Here is a 21,995-nt window from a genome sequence, read left to right as displayed (position 1 = left end):
ATGAAGTAAGATCTCCTTTCACTTCCCATCTAAAAATCCACTATACAGGTAACACCACATCACGAAGTTCTAAACACGTGAAGACCAAGTGTTTGCGTACAGAACATGGACAGAGTTCCTACTCCTGTCGTCTGAAGATGCCGGCCACGGAGATTGGCGAAACGTCAGGAAGAACAACCTTCACAACACAGCCAAAACGCCCGAAAAACCCACAACAACCATCTAAACACCCGATTTTTGCAAGGGAAGGGGTCCTAACCATCACTAGGGATGAGGCTGCTAATGGCATTTTCAGCAGAACTCTGTCGTTTCCATTTTGGTAATGGGAGTCTGGCTTTGGCAACTGTATTGATTAAGTTGAAGGATCAAGTTGTCATTAATTAGATTGTAGAAACCTAACATTTCTATAGGTTTCTGGCTATAGATATTTTTGAAAAAGCTGATGACCAGTCTTCTCAGAAACATGCTTCAGTCTGCTCATTGTCTCCTGAATGGACTGGTTAAATAATATGCCCATAAATGGGAACTTTATCACTTATTTCTACACATTTGCAAAATGCAGCAAATCTAAAAAGATCATGAAACAGTTGCCTACTGTACTGACTCCAAGGAAGAAACAGTTATGCACAGTAAACATCCATGTTCAAGTCTGTCAAACTATGTTGTTCAGACCTCAGGTTCATCAGTAGAGCATCATTCTTTAATAGAAACACATAACTTAGTTTTTGGGCATTGTTCAGAAATATGTAAGGTAGCTAACTTTGTTTCTGATCTCTAATAAGATGACCATGAGAACAGGCTTCTAAAACTACTTGATGAGGTATGCCTTGTTTTTTGGAATTCAAGGCTAAGTGACTGCTCCAAACATGTTCAGATGGTCTGGATTTTCTCTACTTACTGGAAGTCTCTTCTAGTTTTTAGGGTATGAACATTTATATCAAAGGGACTCATCTATTTTTGACAAAGTTGTGTGACATCTATTTCATGTCCTAATTTCTGCAAACCTGGTGCCCTGCTTCTGAGTTGGCTATCCTCCTATATCTGAAAGAACATGTTCCAGCATCCATTGAGATACAGTGGGGTCTTGACTTAAGAACGGCTCGAGTTAAGAACATTTTGACTTAAGAACCGCTCTCACAGGAAAATATTGACTTGACTTACATACTTAGATTTGAGTTAAGAACTAAAAAAAACCACGTGGGAGGCAGGGAAAGTGCAAAATTTGAACTTTCAGTTAACTGTTGGCCAGTGAAAAGGGTGCCTGTCTGCTTCCTCACTCCTCCCAGCGTTTAGAGAGTGGATTGGGAGTCTTCAGACTGCCTGGTACTGCCCGGACTGTATTTTCCCTGCCTTCCCTGAACCTTTCTTGACCTAAGAAAAAAAGAAACAAAATATCCCCCTCTAGTGGTCGAAGGCAGAATAGCAGCTTCCCATTAGTTTCTATGGGCGGAAAAGAGCAGATACGGATCAAATGGTTCTCAATGCATTCCTATGGGAAATGCAGATTTGACCCGAGAACTTTTTGACTTGAGAACCGCCTTCCAATACGGATTAAGTTCTCAAGTCAAGACCCCACTGTATTATAATGTCCTGAGACAGAATCTTAAGGTAAGGGCAAAACCAGGCCAACAAAGTACCTACCTGCTTTTAGTGTGAGAATAGCTGCATGCATCCACATGGACACATAAACACCAGTTTTGTAGCAAAGCAGCAGAGGCTTTATATGTAGAACTATGCAAATATACATAATGGTAGAGGGTCTTTCTCTGCAATTTAGTCAGATTTTCAATTTTTCTTGCTCCAAAGGAACTTCCTTTAGCAGGGGAATGAAGATAAAGAAAGCCAAATAGATATCTGAAGAAATGCAACAGGAACATGTACAAAGGAATTGTTTATGACCTTAAAACCAAACACCCTCCCAGCATCTAATCACGTTGCCATTTCTGTATTATAATCCAACATGGTGGAGCAAAGAAATCCAATGCAGTTAGGCCATGAAGAATCCAGAGCAGATGAATCACCATATAAGCTCTGAAAGTAGCACTATTGCCAACTGGATAGAAGCTGGCAGGGGGTTTTTACATCTCATTTTCCCCCTTCCTTTTAAAATATTTCCCTTCTCATTGCTTCATAATGCACGGCTGCATAGAGGGCAGGGTGGCTTCTTCTTTTGGCACGTTCACAGCAGGTCCCCCACCTTGCTTTTTGCTGTCTCCACTGTCACACTGATAGAGAAACAATGATGATGGTCACAACTGCCACCACATGGGTAGACTGAGAGGGAGACTTGTTATAATCCAGAAGATCATGCTCTTAGAAACATTAGCTCTATCTATAATATGCTTTTCTTGTCTCTTCTCAATTACTGTAGCTAATTATTCTGATCTGACTTGGATTTTTTAATCTTTTAAACCAAGGAAATAAAGATCTACATGCAATTACATTACTTTCAAAGTCATAAAAACTAGACACAGAAGTACTGCATATCATTTATGCTTCATCTCCAGGCATGCTAAGATGCTTCTTACTACCCAATAATAAACAAACATGTTCATGTTTGGCAGGAAATAGATTTAATATGTGAATGTACAGTTACTCCGTTAGCAGTTGTAAATCTTCCACAAAACACCAATCCTGATAACTGCATTATTACAGACGAGCTTGTTCTATTTTTCTAAAACCACAGATGAGGAGCAGCATATCAGTTGAAACAGAACATACTCAGGTTTCCATCATGTATGCAGGAAGATGCTTATATGAACATTTATTTCAGCTTGGTGAAGAGTTTTTCAGCCACCTAAAAACCCAAAAATAGACACATTGGGTAAAAACAGGAGCTTCCTTAACAACACGCACATTAGTCTTGCTCTCTTTCGGAGACAACAGGCTTCTTGCACTATATACCTATAAACTGTTACGTTCTTCCAGTCTGAAAAGCTGGTTGACGATTCCTCAACAGCAGGAGGCTGATTATTTCCTTCATAAAACCTTCACATTATTACTATAAACTATTTCTAGGAAACTAACAAAAGACAACAAATTTGAGAACCACACAGTTTATCCTATGAAGCTGAAAACTATGTACGTAAAACCTATGAAACAAATATCAGTGCTTCAATTATTTTAATTAAGCTAATATCCAGATCAATAATTTTTTTTTATTTGATATCAGTGTGGCCTGCATAAAGTTTTTATGGTAAAACACTAGAGAAATAAGACTCATTCTCACAGGCAAAAGCAAACATTTATCATTGAAAGTCATTCTAAAAAATACTTACACAATGATCTCTAGTTCTCAAAAAGTCAATGAGCTCATCTGAACACGTCTCTTCTGTATGGGATCTGGAATTCACTCGAGCCTCACACTCATCAAGCACTTCACGGAATTTCACACATTTTTCTAGCTTTTCACATTCTTCCCTAATAACAGTTAAAGGATCCTGGAAAAAAAAAGCAACCTATAAATATTGACCAGATATTAATGCAGATGGCGCAGTACTAAAAGGGATGTTTATTCTTACCACTTCAACAAACAGAAGTAAAAACTTACTATTCTTAACCCCAGACAGATGGCTGATTATTTACATATGCCAAAGTTAAATGGGATATATCTCAGTGGTAAATTACCATTCACTAAATCAACATATTTATTGCATTTTGTGTACCAAATTGGTGTGTAATGAGGAATACAATGTTGATGTCTTAACTAGTATCAACTCAGACCAGCATTCCTGCACTCGGGAGGAGCCGAAGACTATCTGCTGGCCACAGCTCACTGTGTGAGAGACAGTGGGACTGTGCTTGGGCCCCTGCTGGCTGCCAACTCTTTTCCAAGGGAGCTGGTTCAGTCTCCCTCTGTTTCTGCAGGACTGGGCCCTGCTGCCCTGGCTGCCTCACCCCCTCTCAACATCAGCCACATGGCTGGGGGGGGGGGGAAGAGAAGGGGCTTTAGAAAGATTTTTTTATTTTTAAATTGTGATTGTTAATTGCCATCAATTAAGAGAGACCCACAGTGGATTTGAGGGAACAGGAAGGGGGAAGGGTGTTGGAGGAGGCAGCCATTGAGGTGGTGCTGGGTAGGGGAAAGAATGGCAGTGGGGGTAGAACGTGCCCACATAGGAGAAGAGAGGTTAGATATCTTACATCTGTCCCCTCTTCTAGTCCTACCCCCAGCCAGATGGTATCAGGTGACCATATCAGCAAACCCTCGAGCCACACAATGCTGTTGATGAACGCCAGGTCAGTACAAAATAAGACTGCCCTCATCCATGATGTAATTCTGGATGAGGGTGCTGACCTGGCGTGCATTACAGTACTGAGACCTGGGTGGGAGAAGAGGGCGGTGTCCCCCTCTCCCAGCTGTGTCCGCCTGGGTACTCGGTCCAACACCAATGTCGCTCAGAGGGCCTGGGAGGGGGAGTTGCTATAGTCTATAGGAGTTCTATCTCCTTGACCAAGCTTCCTATCCCTTTGAGAGGAGGTCTTGAGGGCCTGTATTGTGTGTTGGGCTTGCGAGACAGATTAGGGATTCTGTTGGTGTACCGCCCACCCTGCTGCGTACCAACAGTCTCCCTGCCTGAGCTGACAGAGGTAGTCTCGGACCTGGTGTTGAGGACTCCCAGGCTGTTGAGGACTCAACATTCATGCCAAGGCTGCCTTGACTGGGGCAGCTCAGGACTTCATGGCCGCCATGACAACCATGGGGCTGTCTCAACGTGTCATAGGACCGACACATGAAAATGGCCATACCTTGGATCTGGTTTTCTCAACAGGACTGGAAGATGGTGGTTTGGATGTGGAGGGGTTAGTTGTAACCCCATTGTCATGGTCAGACCATTTCCTGGTCAAGTTTAGTCTATTAGCTTCTTCTCCTCTCTGCAAGGGTGGGGGACCTATTAAGATGATCCGCCCTCGGAGACTAATAGATCCAGATGGTTTCCAGAATGCTCTGGGGGATTATCCGTCTGATATGGTCGGCACTCCTGTCAAAGCTCAGGTCACCCTATGGAATAGGGAGATGACCCGGGCAGTTGACACGATTGCACCAAAGTGCCTTCTTCCTCCACACAGAGCCCAGACAGCTCCTTGATAGACATCTGAACTGTGGGCAATGAAGTGAGAGGGGAGACGGCTGGAGTGCAGGTGGAGAAAATCCCACTGGGAGTCCGATCAAACACGACTTAAGAGCCCATTATTGGGCCTATTTCGTGGCGAAACGGCAATATTTCTCCAGCCGTATTGCTTCCTCAGAATGTCGTCCAGCAGAGCTGTTTCGGGTGGTCCGGGATCTTCTTCAATATGGAAATCCGGTGGAGGTCCCAGACTGCTCATCAGCTCACTGTGATGAGTTTGCCATTCATTTTGAGGGAGAAATCACTCAGATTCGCAGTGGGTTGGACTCCACCATTACTGCAAAATCAGAGGATGTATCCAGTGTGCCGTGCTTAGGTCAAGTATTAATGGATGAGTTTCAATTGTTGAGACTTGAGGATGTGGACAGAGTGCTTGGATCTGTCCGTTCCACCACCACTCCGCTCGACCCATGCTCATCTTGGCTAATTGGAAGATCTGCTAGGGGGGTTCGCACCTGAGTCCAGGAGTCTGTGAATGCCTCTTTGAGAGAGGGAGTGGTCACTCCTTAAAAAGCCTAACCCGGTACTGGTTCTTAACCTTGGGTTATTCAGGAGTTTTGGACTGCAACTCCCAGAAACCTTCACCACCAGCTGTCTTGACTGGGGTTTCTGGGAGTTGCAGTTCAAAAGCATCTGAGTAACAAAGGTTAAGAACCACTGATCTAGATGGTGCCCATCTTTGTTCTAGACTGGAAGAAGTGTTCAAAAGGCATTGTAGGTAAAAGGAAATTGGGGGCTTCCAGATACTACAGTGCACTTTAGAAGCATTTGAAAAACAGTTCAGCAACGTAGTATGAAACATCTTCCCAAGATGTGAACATATTACTTATTTATAATGTTCAGAGTTGTATGAAAGACACAGTACTTCTATCAGTCTATTACTTTTTCTTTGAATTATCAGTCCCCCAGAAATACGTTATACATGAGGCAGGTGCCAAGCTACATCTAGGCTTGTAACATTGGTCTTTACCACTGTGCCAAGCTGCCCTAGGATTCTACCAGTATTCAAGACTACAGCACACTTGTTGTCACAAAATTAAATACAGTACTACAAAGTTATAACATTGTGATTCCAAGATCTTACTTCATTATACTAAGGAAACTTACATTTTGCCATACAGAAAGAACTGACACTTTACTAATGAACTCTGAACTCAGTCATCATGATTAGCCACAAACTTGTACCATTTTTTAATCTGAAATGGGAAGTTAGTTTGTTGTGTGTGATGGCCTTTTAAGGACTTCTCTCACTACATTATGATATTTAAAGTTACATACCACAAGTTCTTCCTCTTCCTCCTAGAGAAACAAGAAATAAAGGATATATCGGTGTCTGGACAGCACAATGGAAACACATTTAGCAACTGCAAAGTAAATATCAATTTTGATTATCTGCTAAAATATAGCTTCTTTCATAAGACACATGCCATAGTAACTCAGTACAGTGACTTATTATTTAACCAAATATATTTCCTCACAATCATCTTTAAAACCAATATAAAACCTATACTTTGGCAACCTAAATCAAATAAATATGAAACATTCCACAGTGCTGTAAAAATCCATTGCCTCTTCCTTCCTTAAATTACTCTGGACCAGTGGTTCTTAACGTGGGCGATAATGCCCCCCAGGGGGCGATTTCATTTTTCAGGGGGGCGGTAAAACGAAAAGGGGCGGCGTGGGGGCGCTGGAGCAGAAGGGGGGCGGTAGGGGGGCGCTGGAGCAAGCCAAACCTGTGAAGATGGCTGCAGCCTTTTTACAGTGTGCATGAATATATGTTTTCCTCCAATCTTAATTTAGTTTCAGAGGTTTCATGTTGAATTTTTTAGTTCCTGCACTGCAGTTTGTATTTATGCCCTTTTTATATTTCTTTTTGTGTCTTAAAATTCACTTGCAACTAAATCATTAAATGTTACTTTTTTGGGGCATTTCATTTTCTTGGAATTGAATTTTGTTTTCAGGGGTCTTTGGATTTAAGTGTCTTAAATAAATAAATAAATAAATAAATAAATAAATAAATAAATAAATAAATAAATAAATAAATAACCTATCTATCAGTGCGGGGAGGGGGGGCGATGATAACTTCCTCAATGGCTCAAGGGAGCGTTTCTTTCAAAAAGGTTAAGAACCACTGTCTGGACCACCAAATTATGGCACAGTGAATAAAGCCAACAGAAGAGTTTTATCAGAAGCCACCTAGATATTCTGAGAACTGAGAAACAAGATGTAGTGAAGCAGGGGTAATAATCATTTGCCCCAACTCTCAGAACTATAATTTCCATTACCCCAAATGGGGCACATGCATGTTGGGAGTCCAGTAACATCTGGGGGAGCACTCACAGGTGCATCACTTTGAGGTGTTTGTGAAGTAAGTGGAACTCCCAGAATGGAGAATATTTATAGTATTTGTAGTCCAGCAAATACAAAAATCCCACTCCTACAGAACAGTATATTGCATCCCCGCAGGAAAGACATCCACGAAATGATTACAACAGGCAACAACAATAAAAGTACATAATCCAATTATTACAGTATTGATACACAAGCCGTTTCCCAGGCAGTCAAAAAAATTAGTCTCCAGTCATAGGCTATTCTAGACACTTCAAAAATAGGTGTCAAATAATACAAAATCAAATGATACTATAAAATCTTTGACTATGCATTATCCATTTTCTGAGGTTTACCTCCCACTCTTTCCTGGGCCCTGGACTCGCCTACTGCGAGAAAGGCCTAGTGACAGGGTAACCCGAATAAGGAAGCCCCTCTGGACACCCGTGGGGGTCTACTCTCCAGGAAGTGAGCACAGGATCGCAACCTCAGACCTTCTGGCTGGGCTCTCTTAACCTCAGAGTCCGGTTACGGAAGAGGAAGAGCAAGAACTCGGGGAACAAAACGAAGAACGCAGACAAGGGCCCCGCCATCAAACGGGAGAGGGTGGGGGGAGAAAAAAAATCAAGGCGTAAAAACCCTACACAACGGGGAAAGCACATTCCCTTCTCTCCCTGGAACGAAGAGAGCTCCATTAGCTCACCTCAGGCTCGCCGCTCCCCCCTTCCAGCGCCTTCTCGTCCTGCCGCCCCATTTCAGCAAACCTCGTTCTGACTTGACTTAAGCTGCCGCAGAAGGACGCCGAAGGGTCACCCGCACGCTAAGCGGAAGTCCCGCCTCTCTAAAGCGCCTTTTCTCATGGACGCGAGGCTTCTTCCGGCCCTCTCAAGATGGCTCCCTTTACTCGAGCGGCCTGGGCTTGGTGAGGCTCGTTCCTTCCGATTCACGCACGGCCCTACCAATATGGCCGCCAGTACGGCCAAAATAGCGCCGGAGGATGCCCGCTCGCGATCAGTGTGCCGCTACCTGCATAACAATGAGTGACCTTGCCAAGATGGCGTAACTTATCTGGCTTCCTTCAGAGTAGACCAGCCTTCTGAACGAGATGGAGACAAAGTCGGGGGAGGAGGCCCATGGTCGGCATCCCCTTAGCCTCTTTGAGCTGAGCGGGGTGGTAATCAGCTCTGTCATGGGACGCGTGGAGAAAGAGGTTTGGGGTAAGGAAACGACCGGGCTGGGATCGGCCTTAATTCACTGTATAGGCTACGAAGCGGGGGCTCCTCCTTGTGGGCCGTGAGGGTGGACACCTCAGAGCGCCAGAGATCGCTGAGGTAGGGCTTCAAGATGCCGCTTCGTTTAAAGAGCTTCGTTGCCGTTCATAGCAGCAACACATATCCACAGAGGTTCCCATGTGGTCCCCAAACTTGGGCCTCCAGATGTTCTTGGACTTCAACTTCCAGAAATCCTGGCCAGCAGAGGTGGTGGCGAAGGCTTCTGGGAGTTGTAGTCCAGTAACATCTGGAGACCCAAGGTTGGGGACCAGTGCGGAAGGAGGGTGAAAAACAGGAGACGTGTGCCTTGGAAAGAAGGGTTCTTACAGCCCGCGACACAGCAAGTGTTCGCAAATGCAGAGGAAATGGATCCGCCGGCAAACATGCCGAGCATTGTACCATTGGTACAGGCGGGACGAGGACGGCGCAAGTCTTCAAATGTTGGATTTCATCTGGGCTCATCTCTCACCATTGACTATTCCGGCATGGCTTCAGCGACATCTGGGGCACCAAATGTTACCCTCCTGTGTTAAATATAAATGTTCTCTTATTTCCTCCTCCCAAACCTGAATGTTGGAGGACTCAGAGGCTTGTGTTTGTTAACAGCCCAGAAACCACAGTACTGTAGCTTCTGTTTTTAATAGGTGGCTGTTCCACTAAGTTTGCTCTTTACTTTTCCCCACCTGCATACTCTCTCTTCCACTAATCGGAATCTTTCACTTCAGTAGCTTAAACATGTGCTAAGACTCATCTGCCCTGTAAAGTAGAACTGAGGAACATATAATCTTCTAAATATTGATGATCTTTAGAGCACAATTGACATAGCAGAGAAGAACATTCCTATTAAGAGCTTTCAAAGAGAGCCAGGATGCTAGCAGACAGTGTTGTATTATGCAGTCCCCCACCACATTTACAGAATTTTTAATGGGTGAGTGGCTTATACAATGGCATATTTAATTGGTTAACCCCTCATTTGTTTTGCCACTTTTCCCCCCACATGTTTAATCTTGCCAGGAAAATAATGTGCTCAGGGAGAAAAGATAACTGCATGTTGTGTTTTCACTGAAGTGCTAAAAAAACTGTTTCAAAGCACTCTTAGCTGTCATAGTTTCAATTTGTCTTTAATTCTGCGATCCCATTGTACACGACATATTAAAGAATCATGCAGATAGAAGTGAAAGCCTCAGAATATTTAGAGCAGAGCAAGATGTTAGGTATTCCACTCAAGACTTCAATCCTGGGAGTTAGAAAGCATCTAAAACAGCCCGACAGCAATCCATATAACTGTTCTTTCAATGTAACTGACATAAAGTTTTCTATTGATTTTTCCCACAAAAAAAGCACTTCCAGGTCCAATCCTGAAGGGCATCTTGCCTCTGCTTAACATCTATTATCTGGAGCGAATTGAGGAGACAGCCATGAAAAAAGGTCAGTTATTTTGTGAGAGGTGCTAAAAGAAATAAAACACTTAGCAGTTCTGTTTTTTGTTTCCTTTCAAAAATGTTACTGTATTTCGTTTATATCCTTCATAGTACAGTACAAATAATTCTTGTGATGAAGACCAACCACTGCTTTGTTAATTTCATTAAAGTGTCCATCCACTGAATAAAGAGGATTCCAATTGTGTTAAAGTGGACATGTTGAAAGGTCAATCCCACCAATTTTACTGGACTTACTCTCAAGGAAGCATTATAGAATTGCTGTCTGAGTCACTACAGTTACTGAGTTCCATTACACCTAAAAACTAGTTGAATTTAGTGAAATATATGTTAACATTTTGTCAAAGCCACTATAGAACTGCTGGGTACCTCAGTGGTTTAGGCATCTGGCTACAGAACCAGAGGATGGGAGTTCGATTCCCAACTGTACCTTCTTGACAAGGGACTGAACTGTACAGAAAGAGCTGTATTCAAGTTGTATATTGATAAAGGATTTACTTGGTAGTCTTGTACGAATGAAGAGCAAGAATGTTTTGGGCTGTCATAGCAGATGGTGTTATACCAGGACTCAAGGCACCTGTGTTCAAATCCCAACTTAGCCGATGAAACTCATGGGAAGATGGCAGTGGAAAAAAACACTCCTCAACATCTCTCATACCTCTAAAATTCTATTAGTGTCATCAGAATTTGAAAGTGATTGACAGTACATATCAAGAAGTTCTAAGTTTTTAAGAGGTAAACAACAAAAACTGAGGATTATTTGCACTGCTATGGCTTATGTGCTATTGGAACATGCATTAGTAATGGTGATCTGCAGCTTCAGTGTTTGTTTTAAACTTGAAACATAATTTTAATGGTGAATCTTAAAGTTTTTAGGATAGATGCTCCCATTGGACATGGAAATATTGCTTTATAGTAGAGTCCTGTACATATGTACTCAAAACTATGACTGAATTCATTGGGACTTACTGCCAAGTAAGTGGGTATAGGATTATAGGTTAAAGAATATTAAGTATGTACTTGTGGTGCAATCCGGTATATGACTACTGAAAAGGGGTAGTGTGGACGGCATATAAGTTAAATAAATAAATAAATAAATAAATAAATAAATAAATAAATAAATAAAAAGTATATCCCATTGAAGTCAATTAGATTTATTTTTTGGTATGTTTGTAATAAGCTGTGTCTTATAAAAATTAATACATTTAAAACTATTATGTAGAAGACAACTATTTAACTGTTTTTGAACAGTTTACTATCTAATTCTACAGGACTCTCCACCCAGCCTATATGGTGCAAGCTCTGGTTTGACATCATGAAAACAAGACCTTCTAGATTAGAGGTGGGTAAAGATAAGCATCACAAAACTGACGTACCTGAGGAGACCAGGCTTCCCGCCTTCATAGCTAATTTTGTCTTCAACCTGTGTCAGCTATGATGATGCTTTGAATCAATTTCCTCGATAAATTTTATTATAAATACAAATTTGTTTATCCGTCTGAAGATCCAGAGGTTGGGAGTTCAGTTCCCATTGTGTCTTCTAGGAGAAGAGCCAGCCTGTGTAATCATGGGCAACCTGCACAGTCCCAGGGCTCTCCCTGAAGAATGTAATGGAAAACCGCTTTGGACTATTCTATATCTAGAAAACCTGGAAAGGGCTGCCATAAGTCAAAATTGACTTGACAGCACCCTGTTATTACTGTCTCTGGAAAATTATGGTAAGAATGCAGTTGCAAACATCGCTGATGTTTGTGGAAGCTGCTGCCTGACTTGCCATGCCAAATTGTGCCTAATTGATGTGATGCCAGGGTGTGGCTTGATGGTGTGCCTGATTATGCACCCAGTTCTGCACCTGAGATTCAACCTAGTATCTCATCAATTAGGTGTGGAAAGTCACACAAACCTTACCAGTAGGATTCTGGCCTATGTCAGGAAATATAAGTATGGTGTGGAGAATCCATAGTCCTTTTGATGTTTCCAGTCTCAGCTCCCCGAATCCTCAGTTTGCAAGACCAGCGTTAAGGAATTCTAAGAGCTAGAGTCCAAAAGGCACAGAGAGAGCCACATGTTCCCCAGCCAGGTTTGTTTAACTTGACACACTTAATTACAACTAACAGACAAGGTGCCAGTGCACATCTTGGTTGAACAATCAGATGCCAGACATGCAACTGGGATAGCTAGTTCAGTTCAGTTAGTTCAACAAACTACCCAAATGTTATGTGATCACCAGTAGCCTTCTGGTAATTATTTTACAAAAAATGTGTTTTTGTTATTGTCATAAGAGACCATGAGACACATGACATTCTTGTAACATTTCTAGAAGGGCGATGTAAGATACATTATTATAGCAAAAATTATGGTTCAGTGGCATCTCAGGACTGACAAACTTTATACACTGTTTCTTTCAGACCAAAGTCAAGAACCCTTGATAATGCTTATCAGCTGGACATGTGAATTTATTTCGTACCCTGGCAGACAGATGCACAGGCATCACTATGGTTTTAAGCAGATTTTTTGCATTCTCTGTGTACCAGCTGAAACCATTCTTATATATTTTAAAATCTATGTTGCCTTTCAGAGTAGAAGTTTTTCTGTGTAAAACTCCAAAAGAATAACATATAAAACACAATTACCATATTTTCCATTTATAAGACGCATGTGCCCTGCCCCTCCCTTTTCTAACCCCCAAATTAAGAAATCTTAACTTTGAGTGTTCAGCCTCTGGGCTCAGAATGCTTGGACATTATGAATTCCTGTTGTATCTGAGTGTACAGGCTCCACCTCCAATGAGGTGTATTCCAATTCATTTGTTCAGCATCAGCTGATGTCAGTTCCATAAGGCTCCTGTTTGGAGAAAGCTAAGCCTCGTGATTGAAGGAAGTCTGTTTGCAGAGGCAAGGTATGGGCTGTTTTGTTTTCTCCTTGGCTTCTGTATATACAACACCTCTCAACTTTTAGTGTAATGATTTTAGGAAAAATTAGTGTCTTATACATGGAAAAATAAGGTAACTAAAATAACAGTACAAAATACTCTATATCTCAAGAGACCCTAAAGAAATTAGCAGGACTTAAAACTATAATTAAAGAAATGCAGCACTGTTACTTAGGTAAAATCCACCAGAAAATCCACTTATTTGAGACCCACTTATAATTACCCAGAGAGATCTGTGAAAGAACATTCTATAAAGATGAAAAATTAAGTATGACAGGAAAAAAAGGTAGCTATTCAGTATGTCCATCTTTGCTGAATGTGCATACTGTACCTCTTTACATTTTAGGAAATAAGTTTTAGTGGCCAAAATGTAGTAAATTGCAGTAGAGTTGGCCCATTGAATCAGTAAGAATGTGGTGAGTCAACTCCTCCATTAGTTCCCCTATTGCACATGGTTCTGCTCTAGTTGTGACTTACTTGAGTATAATTTCAACCCCTAAAGGCAGTTGGGTTTCCTCTATAGATCACACAGAAAAGATCATACTGTGTCGAGTATTTATGGTAATTTGGTTCTATTTGATTACAGAGCATCAAGTGTTGGAGGAAGAAATTCCTTGAAACGTTCTTCTCTAATGTGCTGCGTGGAATTTTGGATGTGTCTTCACACCAACGCCTGAATGACCCTTGCTTTTTGCCCTTGCTATACACTTCACAGCACGTTACCCAGCTCACCATCTATAACATGCTGGAGGGCATATCGGAACTCATGGCAGAACACAACCAGGATGTTCTAGACAGATTGGCTGTCTCACTCAAGTCCCTGACATTCCGTCACCTCCTCCCCACCAAACAGTCTGCTAGACAACTGTTGAGTTTGTTTCTTCATCGCCTAATTCATCATGGGGCTGTGGACCACCTGTCTATGTACTCCTGGCCTGATCCTGACCCAGCACTTTTAACCCTTATTCTAAAAATGAGTGCTGGGGTTTGGCATCCTGGAAAAGTGCCAGTGAACCAGGAAACATGTTGCCATATGTGCAGAAAGAAATCTATTAATCAGAGCCTAGAGCTAGAGCATAAGCCTCTTTGGACTTCAAGCACACAGTTCCATAGTTCAGCAGCTGGCCAGTGTAGTGACAAAGATCTGAACAGTGAAAAAATGGTTCCTCTTGTCTCTCAAGAATCTATGGCAGGCTTTGAAAATGCTGTAGAGTTAGCCAGCATCAACTGTGAGACTCTGAAAGACCCAGTGGACTGTGGGTTGGGTTGCAGTTCTCCCCAAAGAAGGACACAACAAGCTACAAGTTCAGGAAGAGAACATGCTGATGTGGCATCTCTCAGCTGTTCCCTAAGTAAAACGTCCCAACATGATCCTTCTTTGAAAACACCACAGAAGAGGTGCAAGGCTACAACAGGGAAGAGCCACAGCTGTCGAAAGACTGGCAAAGCTCCTATAGACTCAGAAGATCTTTACGATTTTGTCTTTGCAGTTGGAAGAGAAAAACAGGAGAAAGCACTTTCTAACAAAAGGAAATTGGGGGCAGCAAAGAGTCCTGCTGACTGTTTCTCTGCCCCATCAGAGCTTGCCAGTGGTAGCAGTACACCTTGTGCAGCAGAAGCCCGACCAGTTGGGATCACCTCTCTGAAAAGTGCTGGCCATTTCCGAAGTGTGACCACACTGGAAGTATTCTCCATCCCTCTGACTAGGAATACATGCCAAATGCTTGGGAACCTGCTAAGCTCTTGGGTGTCTTTGGAGACACTTGTTTTGACCTTGAATGGTCAGTCAGAATACAGCATTTGTCTTCAGTTCTGTTAAGCATGTTGTTTTACTACTGTGAAGCAGGAGTGGGGAATCCAGCCATCCAGATGTTGCTGGATTCAAGACTACCATCAGCCCAGTCAGCAGGGCCAGCCAGGGATAGTGAAAGATGTGGCTTGACAATATCTGGAGGGCTACAGATTCCTACTGCTGTTGTAATGGAGCGGTTATTATATATTTTGTGATTTGCACCTTTTGGGGTTGTTACAACACTTGTGTTAAGACAGGGTGCTTGCAACTATCCCAAAGACTATTGAAAAGTGGGGAGATAGTGAAAAGGAATAGGGTTTTTCTCCATTTCAAAAAGGAAACCTTAGTTCAAATTGTCTGCTAGAAGTATGTCAGTGCTTTCAAGATGCCTTATTAAGCACAGGGGTTTGTATGCAGTGCTTAGGTTGTTCTGTGAGCAGCACAAACCAGTGTCAAATAATAGAATCTTTCCTACATGTCCTGTCACTAATTATATTGAGCCATAAAATCTCTCTGACTGGTCAGAGAACTATCCAAGGGTTTCTTTGTTATAGATAGTATTAATTGATTACTTTTATACATGGTCACTAAAGCAGTAAATCTTATGTAGAATGAGGCATCTTGAGAGCACTTGTGTACTTAGGACACAGATTCACAAGGTCAACGAGTTAAAGTTAATCTGGCTGTGATACGGATGAAATTCAGCTTCAGAGTGTTAGAGAACATGGTGCTAAGAAACATTGTGGTCTCTGTACCTTCTCTGGGTAGCCTCTTGTATTCTAGTCCAAACTGGCTTGATATTGTATGTATAATATGCAGCTGCTGTGAGAAGATGAATACAGTGGTGCCCCGCATGACGAAAATAATCTGTTCCAGGAAAATTGCTGTTAAGCGAAATCGTCATGCGAAAAACAATTCCCCATTGGAATGCATTGAAACCCATTTAATGCATTCCAATGGGGAAATTACCTCATCGTCCAGCGAAGATTGCCCATAGGGGAAGCCATTTTCCAAGCCCCGATCAGCTGTTAAAATGGCTGCTGTGCGAAACATGGGTCCAGAAAACACAGGGCAGCCATTTTGTGGAGCCGGAAAAATCATCGTTTTGCGAACAAACGGTTTGCGAAGCAAGGACCTAATTATCGTCAAATGAAAATCCCCCATAGGAAACATTGTTTTGCTATTGCTGTAGCGATCGCAAAAAAGTCATCATCATGCGATTTCATCGTTCTGCGGGGTCGTCGTCATGCAGGGCACCACTGTAGTTAGTTACTGATATAATAGTATTAAAACAAAATTGGTGTGAGGTCTTGGTGCTATCAGCCATAGTGAACATCTGGTGATTAGGATAGGAAGTGCATGAAGTTTTTTTGCTCCCGTGCCTACCATCGCTGTTGCCCTACGTATAAGGAACACTTTTTTATTAGTTGGGAAAATTCAACAGAGTATGACAGAGCCTTTAAGGTCTCCAGTGTTACAGTCTGTCAGATATAGCAACATTCTCTATTTATTTGTAGCTAGTATTTTTATTCTCTCTAAGTGTCCCACAGATGCAGGGATTATACTATTCAGTCATGTAAACCAAGTGGGTTTAGTTTTCAATTGCCTCTCATTGAAAAATACACAGGATCAGAAGCAGTGCATTTACTCCAGGTGAAATAGTCATTCTGTTCTCTATTTCTGCTTTCTAAAATCTGATTGCAGGCTTAGGCCTTGGTATCTTCAATATTCTCGCTGGACTCCGGGCTCTCTCTCGACACAGTGATTACTCTCTCCGTGTGGTGCGCATCAGTGACATGTTCTCACATGTCCCCTGTATGAATCTTGTCCATTCTTTCTTGCGTGCTGTTCCATTGCTTCAGACACTCTTGGTCAGCTTTGATCTCAAAACTGCACCAGAGTGGAACAGGTCAGAAGATAGCTGGGACATGTTATTCTTACAAGAAGAAATTCCAGGTAAAACTTTGTCCAGTTCCAGTCTGACATTATAATATGCTATTGTTCTGTATCTGAAGTTAGATTCCTATGACTGCTCTTATGGGCCTGGTCATTCCACAGTTTGAATGGTTCCTATGGCTGATGCTCTGTTCTATGCATGCCTTTACTCACTCTAGAAATGAAATTGCAAAATTTGAATTAAAAGTAGACTTTGGAGTAAAATAAATAAACAGGCATTACTTTCTAAAAGTTGTCCTTGTTCTTGATATCAGGGAGAAATTCAAGAGTCCTCCATTTCTAGCCTGCCACCTGAGTAAAAACAAACCTCTTCAGAAAGTAGATGGAGCCATAGCTCAACTGTTCAGTGCAAACTTTATCTGCAGAAGATTCTACATCTGGCATCTCCTGTTCAGATAAAGAGTGGAGTAGCAGAAGCTACAGAAGCCATTTGCCCTTTAAATAGAGTATTGGGCAAAATGAGGAGTGGGTAGAGTGCAGGCCTCCATCTCTTACTGGACTGCTACTGCCAACGTTCTTCACAATTGATGCTCCCAGCTAGGGCTCCTGAGAATTGCTGTCCAACAATATCTGGAGGGCCACAATTTGCTTACCCTTGGGTTAAATGGACAAGTAGTCTGACCTTGCGTAGTTTAGCATCCTCTGGACCTAATACTAATGATTCACCGAAGAGTCATGTCCATTATATCCTACACTGGAATATTTTATTTTGAAATTAATTGAGTCAGTTTTGTGTAACACTTCAGCGGTCAATAAGTAGTAATACTAATACTTCTGGTATTTCTGTTTTCCTCAAAAACATTTCTCATGCCAGATTGCTTGTATTAAATAGTTATTTATGTATGCTTTTTGTACTGAAGTGGGCACTGGTTCCATTCAAGTTATCTACATGTCTTAAAAGCCTTCTTTACAAGCATGTCTGTACTTGCACTCTCAAAAGCTGATAGCATACCTTACCAATGAAGTACTTTGCTTCTGTACAATCTGCCCTGCCTGTGCAATGGAGAGCCAGTGTCTCCTATTTATTACACCTCTTGTAGGGGAGCACTTCACTGTTAGAGAGCACAGGTCTTGAAGCAGCCTGATTCTATGTCTCCTTCAAAAGACAGACAGTGTTTCAAGTCAGCTCTCCAAACTTTGCTCATACTGTTGTTTGCCAGTTTAAGCTAGTGAGCAAGATCTTTTTTTTTCTTGTTTCCATCTCCTATTTAGAGGGCAATCTGGAACAGCTTGAGATCAGATTTCCCAGGGAACCTCTTCAAACAAGTCACTTGGTGCCAGTGCTGAAAGCCTCAAGGTCCCTCCAGAGTCTCTCCTTAGACAGTGTTGCCATTTCCTGTCCACAAGAAGTTGGACTTCTCCTTCATGCACTCAAAGGTAAGGCAGAGGCAATTTTACCTGCAGCACACAATTGGACAGTTCGTTAGTTGTAGCACCAGGTCATAATAACATTAGCATGTAGCCAGTTGAGCTTCCAGGATTATTGTATAGGTGGCATAGAAAACAATACAGATCCTAGAGTGGTCCTAGAACAGAAAAGTAGTACAGCACTTCAAGTCTTTCATCATTAGATCTTGTTGTATTACAGAATATAGCCCAAACCTGAAGAAGTTAAGCTTTCATGATGTCAACCTTTCTGGCCACTCAAAAGAAGTCCTCCTCCTCCTGCAGGACCCGGTCCTCCAAGGTATATTTAACTAATATCTGTTTATGCTCCAAAATGGTTACAGGTCTGCCAGTTGCAACTGTCACATACCATTTGCAAAGATGGTTCTGAAGAGGGTTGAAAGTTTCATAATCAGTTTCTCAGAGAATGTACAAGGCAGTACAATGTGTGAATGGTATTATGGTTAGAGGGCTGGCCTGCGACTTTGAAGAGACAGGTTCTTGTCTGTGAAAATTGCCAAGCTCAAGTTGGGAAATTCTGGTCAGTTCCTCCCCATCAGCCTCACAAGAGTCCGTGTGAGTAAAAAGTGAGGAGGATCCATCTGTACCAATTGTTCTGGGGTATAAATGCAACTAATAAAATAAAAACAATGATTTGGTGGAAGGAGAAGCTGAATTTTATTTCGAATGGCATTTTGTGCTGAGCCTTTTCCTGACTGGAGAATAGGGGTTTCACTGCTTCCCCAGAAAAACAAACCTAGTTCATTGTAGAGGAAAACTACTTAGCAGAGGGGAAAAGGATTATGGAAGAGCAAGCATATCGTTTAGAACAGCAGAAAGGAAAAGAAATGCCTTTATCCATTATAACCATAATTTAAAACAAGTCTGGCAGGGTATCATTATGCTTTTAATGTTTGGTTCTCACTTGTCTGCAGTGCATTCCATGGAATTAATTTCATTTAGCGAACCAAACAACGGGAAGGAGGAACATAATTATTTGTTCTTTGTCTTGTGACAGAAATCACCTTTTCTTTTTGTCGGCTGTTTGAAAAGTGTACCACGGATCTTTTTTCTGAAATAATCAATGTTGTGAAGAAAAACTCCTCATTGACGACTCTCAGAATCCCAGGAAATAGGCTGGGTATGTAAGGCAAATATGGCAGCCATCCTGGAATACTTTTTCTGTGTGTGAAAGGGTTGTATGGCACCAAGAATACAGGTGCTCTTGGTTTGATTAGTATGGCAGTTGCTGTTACTTTGTTTACCATCTTCCAAGACCAAATGACACAGAGGTATAACAAACAAGGAAGGCAAGAGGAGCAAAGAAAACATTACGAAATTTTAGGCACAAGCTATCACATAATGACTTCATGAAATGAACTGATGGTGGCAATAGTTTTAAGAAGAGGAAAAAATATACATGGGGAGATTTAAGCTGATAAAGCCCCTTGTCTTTTTTCCCAGCCATGTGGGAATAAGCAGGTTCTCTTTTTATCAGAGAATTAGACTAAGTGACTATGCCAGAAGGGCAGTCCTACTATTGAAGATGAGGCAGTTGGGTGACAGATGAGTCATGCTGTGAGGTAACAGCAGTTGCTACCCTTCTGCTATTTATCTCTGATACTTCAGTGTGTTCCATGGGATCCACCCTGCACTTCTTCAGATGAAGTGAACACCTACCCATCATGAGTGCGGGATTAGATTTAGATGTCAGGTTGTATAGAGAGAATTGAGGATGGAGGTAACATCTTGTCCTTTACTCCAGACAGTGCAAGAGTTTGGGACTGTGTCACATATACCGTATTTTTCGCTCCATGAGATGCACTTCCCCCCCAATAAAAGTGGGGTGAAAAGTGTGTGCATCTTATGAAGTGAATACACTTCTGCAAGGGCTCCCTCCAATGTCGGGGGAAAGGCCTTGGAGATCTCCTGGGGGTTGGATCGTGGCGGCGGGGGACCCCCAGGAGGTCTCCGATGGCTTCCTCCATTGGAGGAATCTCCTGTCCTTTCCCCCTGCCTTTTTGCCTTTGTGGCAGCGGGGGACCACCAGGAGGTCTCCAATGGCTTCCTCCAATCCATCGGAGACCTCCTGGGGGTTCCCCGCCGCCACGATCCAACCCCCAGGAGGTCTCCAAGGGCCTTCCCCCGAAGGCAGACCTCCGAAGGCAAAAGCAGGGGGAAAGGGCTGGAAATTCAAATTTCCCACCCTTTCCCCCTGCGTTTTTTGCTTTCGGATGTCTCAAAGGACTTCCTCCCATGTTGGGGGGAAAGCCCTTGAAGCCCTCTGAAGGTGCCAATTGCTGCCGCGGGGACTCCCGTATTTTTCGCTCCATATTAGCTGTATCTTACCATCAGGTGCATCTTATGGAGTGAAAAATAAATCTGACTGTAGTTGCACTGGCAAGGTAAACTGCCCTGCCCTATTGCCTTTCTTGCAACTTTTTGGTGAAGAGATCATTCTCATACTGAACTGGGCAACCCACTAAGTTCTCCCCTTCTGGAAATCTAACCAGTTACCAAATGGGATCTTTTGTTCAATAAATTGTTACTGGCTGGAAACTTTGTAGGAACTTGATGCTAATTTACTCAGAACCAACAGATTATTGAGAGGCAGGGGATGGAGACATTTTTCTTGGTCCACAACCAGTTCCCACAATTTCTTTTCATTATTGTTCACACCAGATTGCTTTGTTATATTACTGATGGAAGTTAATACTCATCTTCTGTCATTCATAGCTTCATTTAAATTTTTATTTTCCCCATTCTTAGGAAATCATAGGTTGGTTGCACTGGCTGACATTTTTTCGGAAGATTCAGTCTGTTCCATCTGTCATCTAGATCTAAGGTATTTTTCATTTCTCTTAATCTCTCAGAAAAGCCAAATGAATTGAATTTATAGGAACTTTCCTTCTGCCCTAATAGTGGCAAAGATGTTATACCCACCTAGTAGGTTGATACTATAAGATACCTTGTCTGCAGGCTACCTAGATTCTTCGAGGCCTCCAGTGAATGGGCCTTATTTCTACTGTCCCTCTTCTACACCTCCTGCCAGTCCACTGAGTTAATGCTTTTATATATGTTGTTGATTCTGCACTACTAGTTTCTGAAGTTATTTCTTAAATCTGTGAGATGCAGCTACTCCTGTGCCGACGTCAGAAAACATTAAATCCTGTTTTCTGTCACAGACATACAGTGGTAAACTATTTGTAACTACCTTTCCAACCAGAGAAAAATGCACAAAATTAGTTTTCTATCATAGTAAGCTTTCTAGGCATAACAGCTATATGGGAGAGTAGTCTCATGTACAAGTTTGTTTATAAACTAATCTTTTCTTTTCCTACAGCTCCAACTGTATCAAACCTGATGGTCTCCTGGAGTTTGCCAAGAAGCTAGAGGGTTACATAGCACAATGCAGAGAACAAATCAAGTTTACCAAATTGTGCCTCTACCAGAACTGGCTGGACCAGGATGCTGCAACTGCCCAAGAGGCCCTTTGGCGACTAAAAGCCATATGCAGTGTGGTTAGTGACACATGGGATGCGTCTCAGGCCTTTGCTGACTATATCAGTGTGATGTAAAGAACACTTATGAGACAGTATATTGTAATAAAGCATCTTAGTGATCTACCAGGATTCAGATTCTTTCTGCTAGAGAGATGCAGTGGCTGCCGCCTTCATCTTAATGTTTCAACTCAAATATTTCCTTAACATGGCAAAAAGCAACAGCAGTACAAAAGGAGTGATTACTGTAGAACTTTCC

At 42.1% G+C, this 21,995-nt stretch overlaps 2 protein-coding genes across 3 annotated transcripts; one reads left to right on the top strand and one right to left on the bottom strand.

Moving 5' to 3' along the window:
- Positions 1–2,556: 2,556 nt before the first annotated feature.
- UQCRH (ubiquinol-cytochrome c reductase hinge protein) lies at positions 2,557–8,292 on the bottom strand. Its single transcript, XM_072997589.2, has 4 exons — positions 8,164–8,292; positions 6,411–6,431; positions 3,279–3,440; positions 2,557–2,797 (listed from the first exon to the last, which is right to left on the bottom strand). The coding sequence occupies exons 1-4, from the start codon at positions 8,212–8,214 to the stop codon at positions 2,765–2,767; spliced, it is 267 nt and encodes an 88-aa protein (XP_072853690.1). The 5' UTR covers positions 8,215–8,292; the 3' UTR covers positions 2,557–2,764.
- A 245-nt stretch (positions 8,293–8,537) lies between these two features.
- On the top strand, positions 8,538–21,862 carry LRRC41 (leucine rich repeat containing 41). 2 transcript variants are annotated; one of them, XM_020783367.3, is made up of 10 exons: positions 8,538–8,677; positions 10,073–10,159; positions 11,442–11,512; positions 13,689–14,883; positions 16,599–16,850; positions 18,063–18,227; positions 18,439–18,537; positions 19,255–19,377; positions 21,006–21,081; positions 21,580–21,862. In XM_020783367.3, exons 1-10 carry the CDS (start codon positions 8,566–8,568, stop codon positions 21,812–21,814), a joined length of 2,415 nt encoding a protein of 804 aa, XP_020639026.3. In that variant the 5' UTR covers positions 8,538–8,565; the 3' UTR covers positions 21,815–21,862. The 2 variants fall into 2 exon arrangements, with proteins under 2 accessions (XP_020639026.3, XP_078248982.1); XM_078392856.1 differs by lacking the exon at positions 11,442–11,512.
- Positions 21,863–21,995: the final 133 nt, after the last annotated feature.

Source organism: Pogona vitticeps, chromosome 4 (genome assembly GCF_051106095.1).
Source record: "Pogona vitticeps strain Pit_001003342236 chromosome 4, PviZW2.1, whole genome shotgun sequence".
In the NCBI taxonomy this organism is placed as follows: domain Eukaryota; kingdom Metazoa; phylum Chordata; class Lepidosauria; order Squamata; family Agamidae; genus Pogona; species Pogona vitticeps.
Note: the sequence above shows the minus strand (reverse complement) of the source record. Positions and strands in the feature narration are given on the sequence as shown.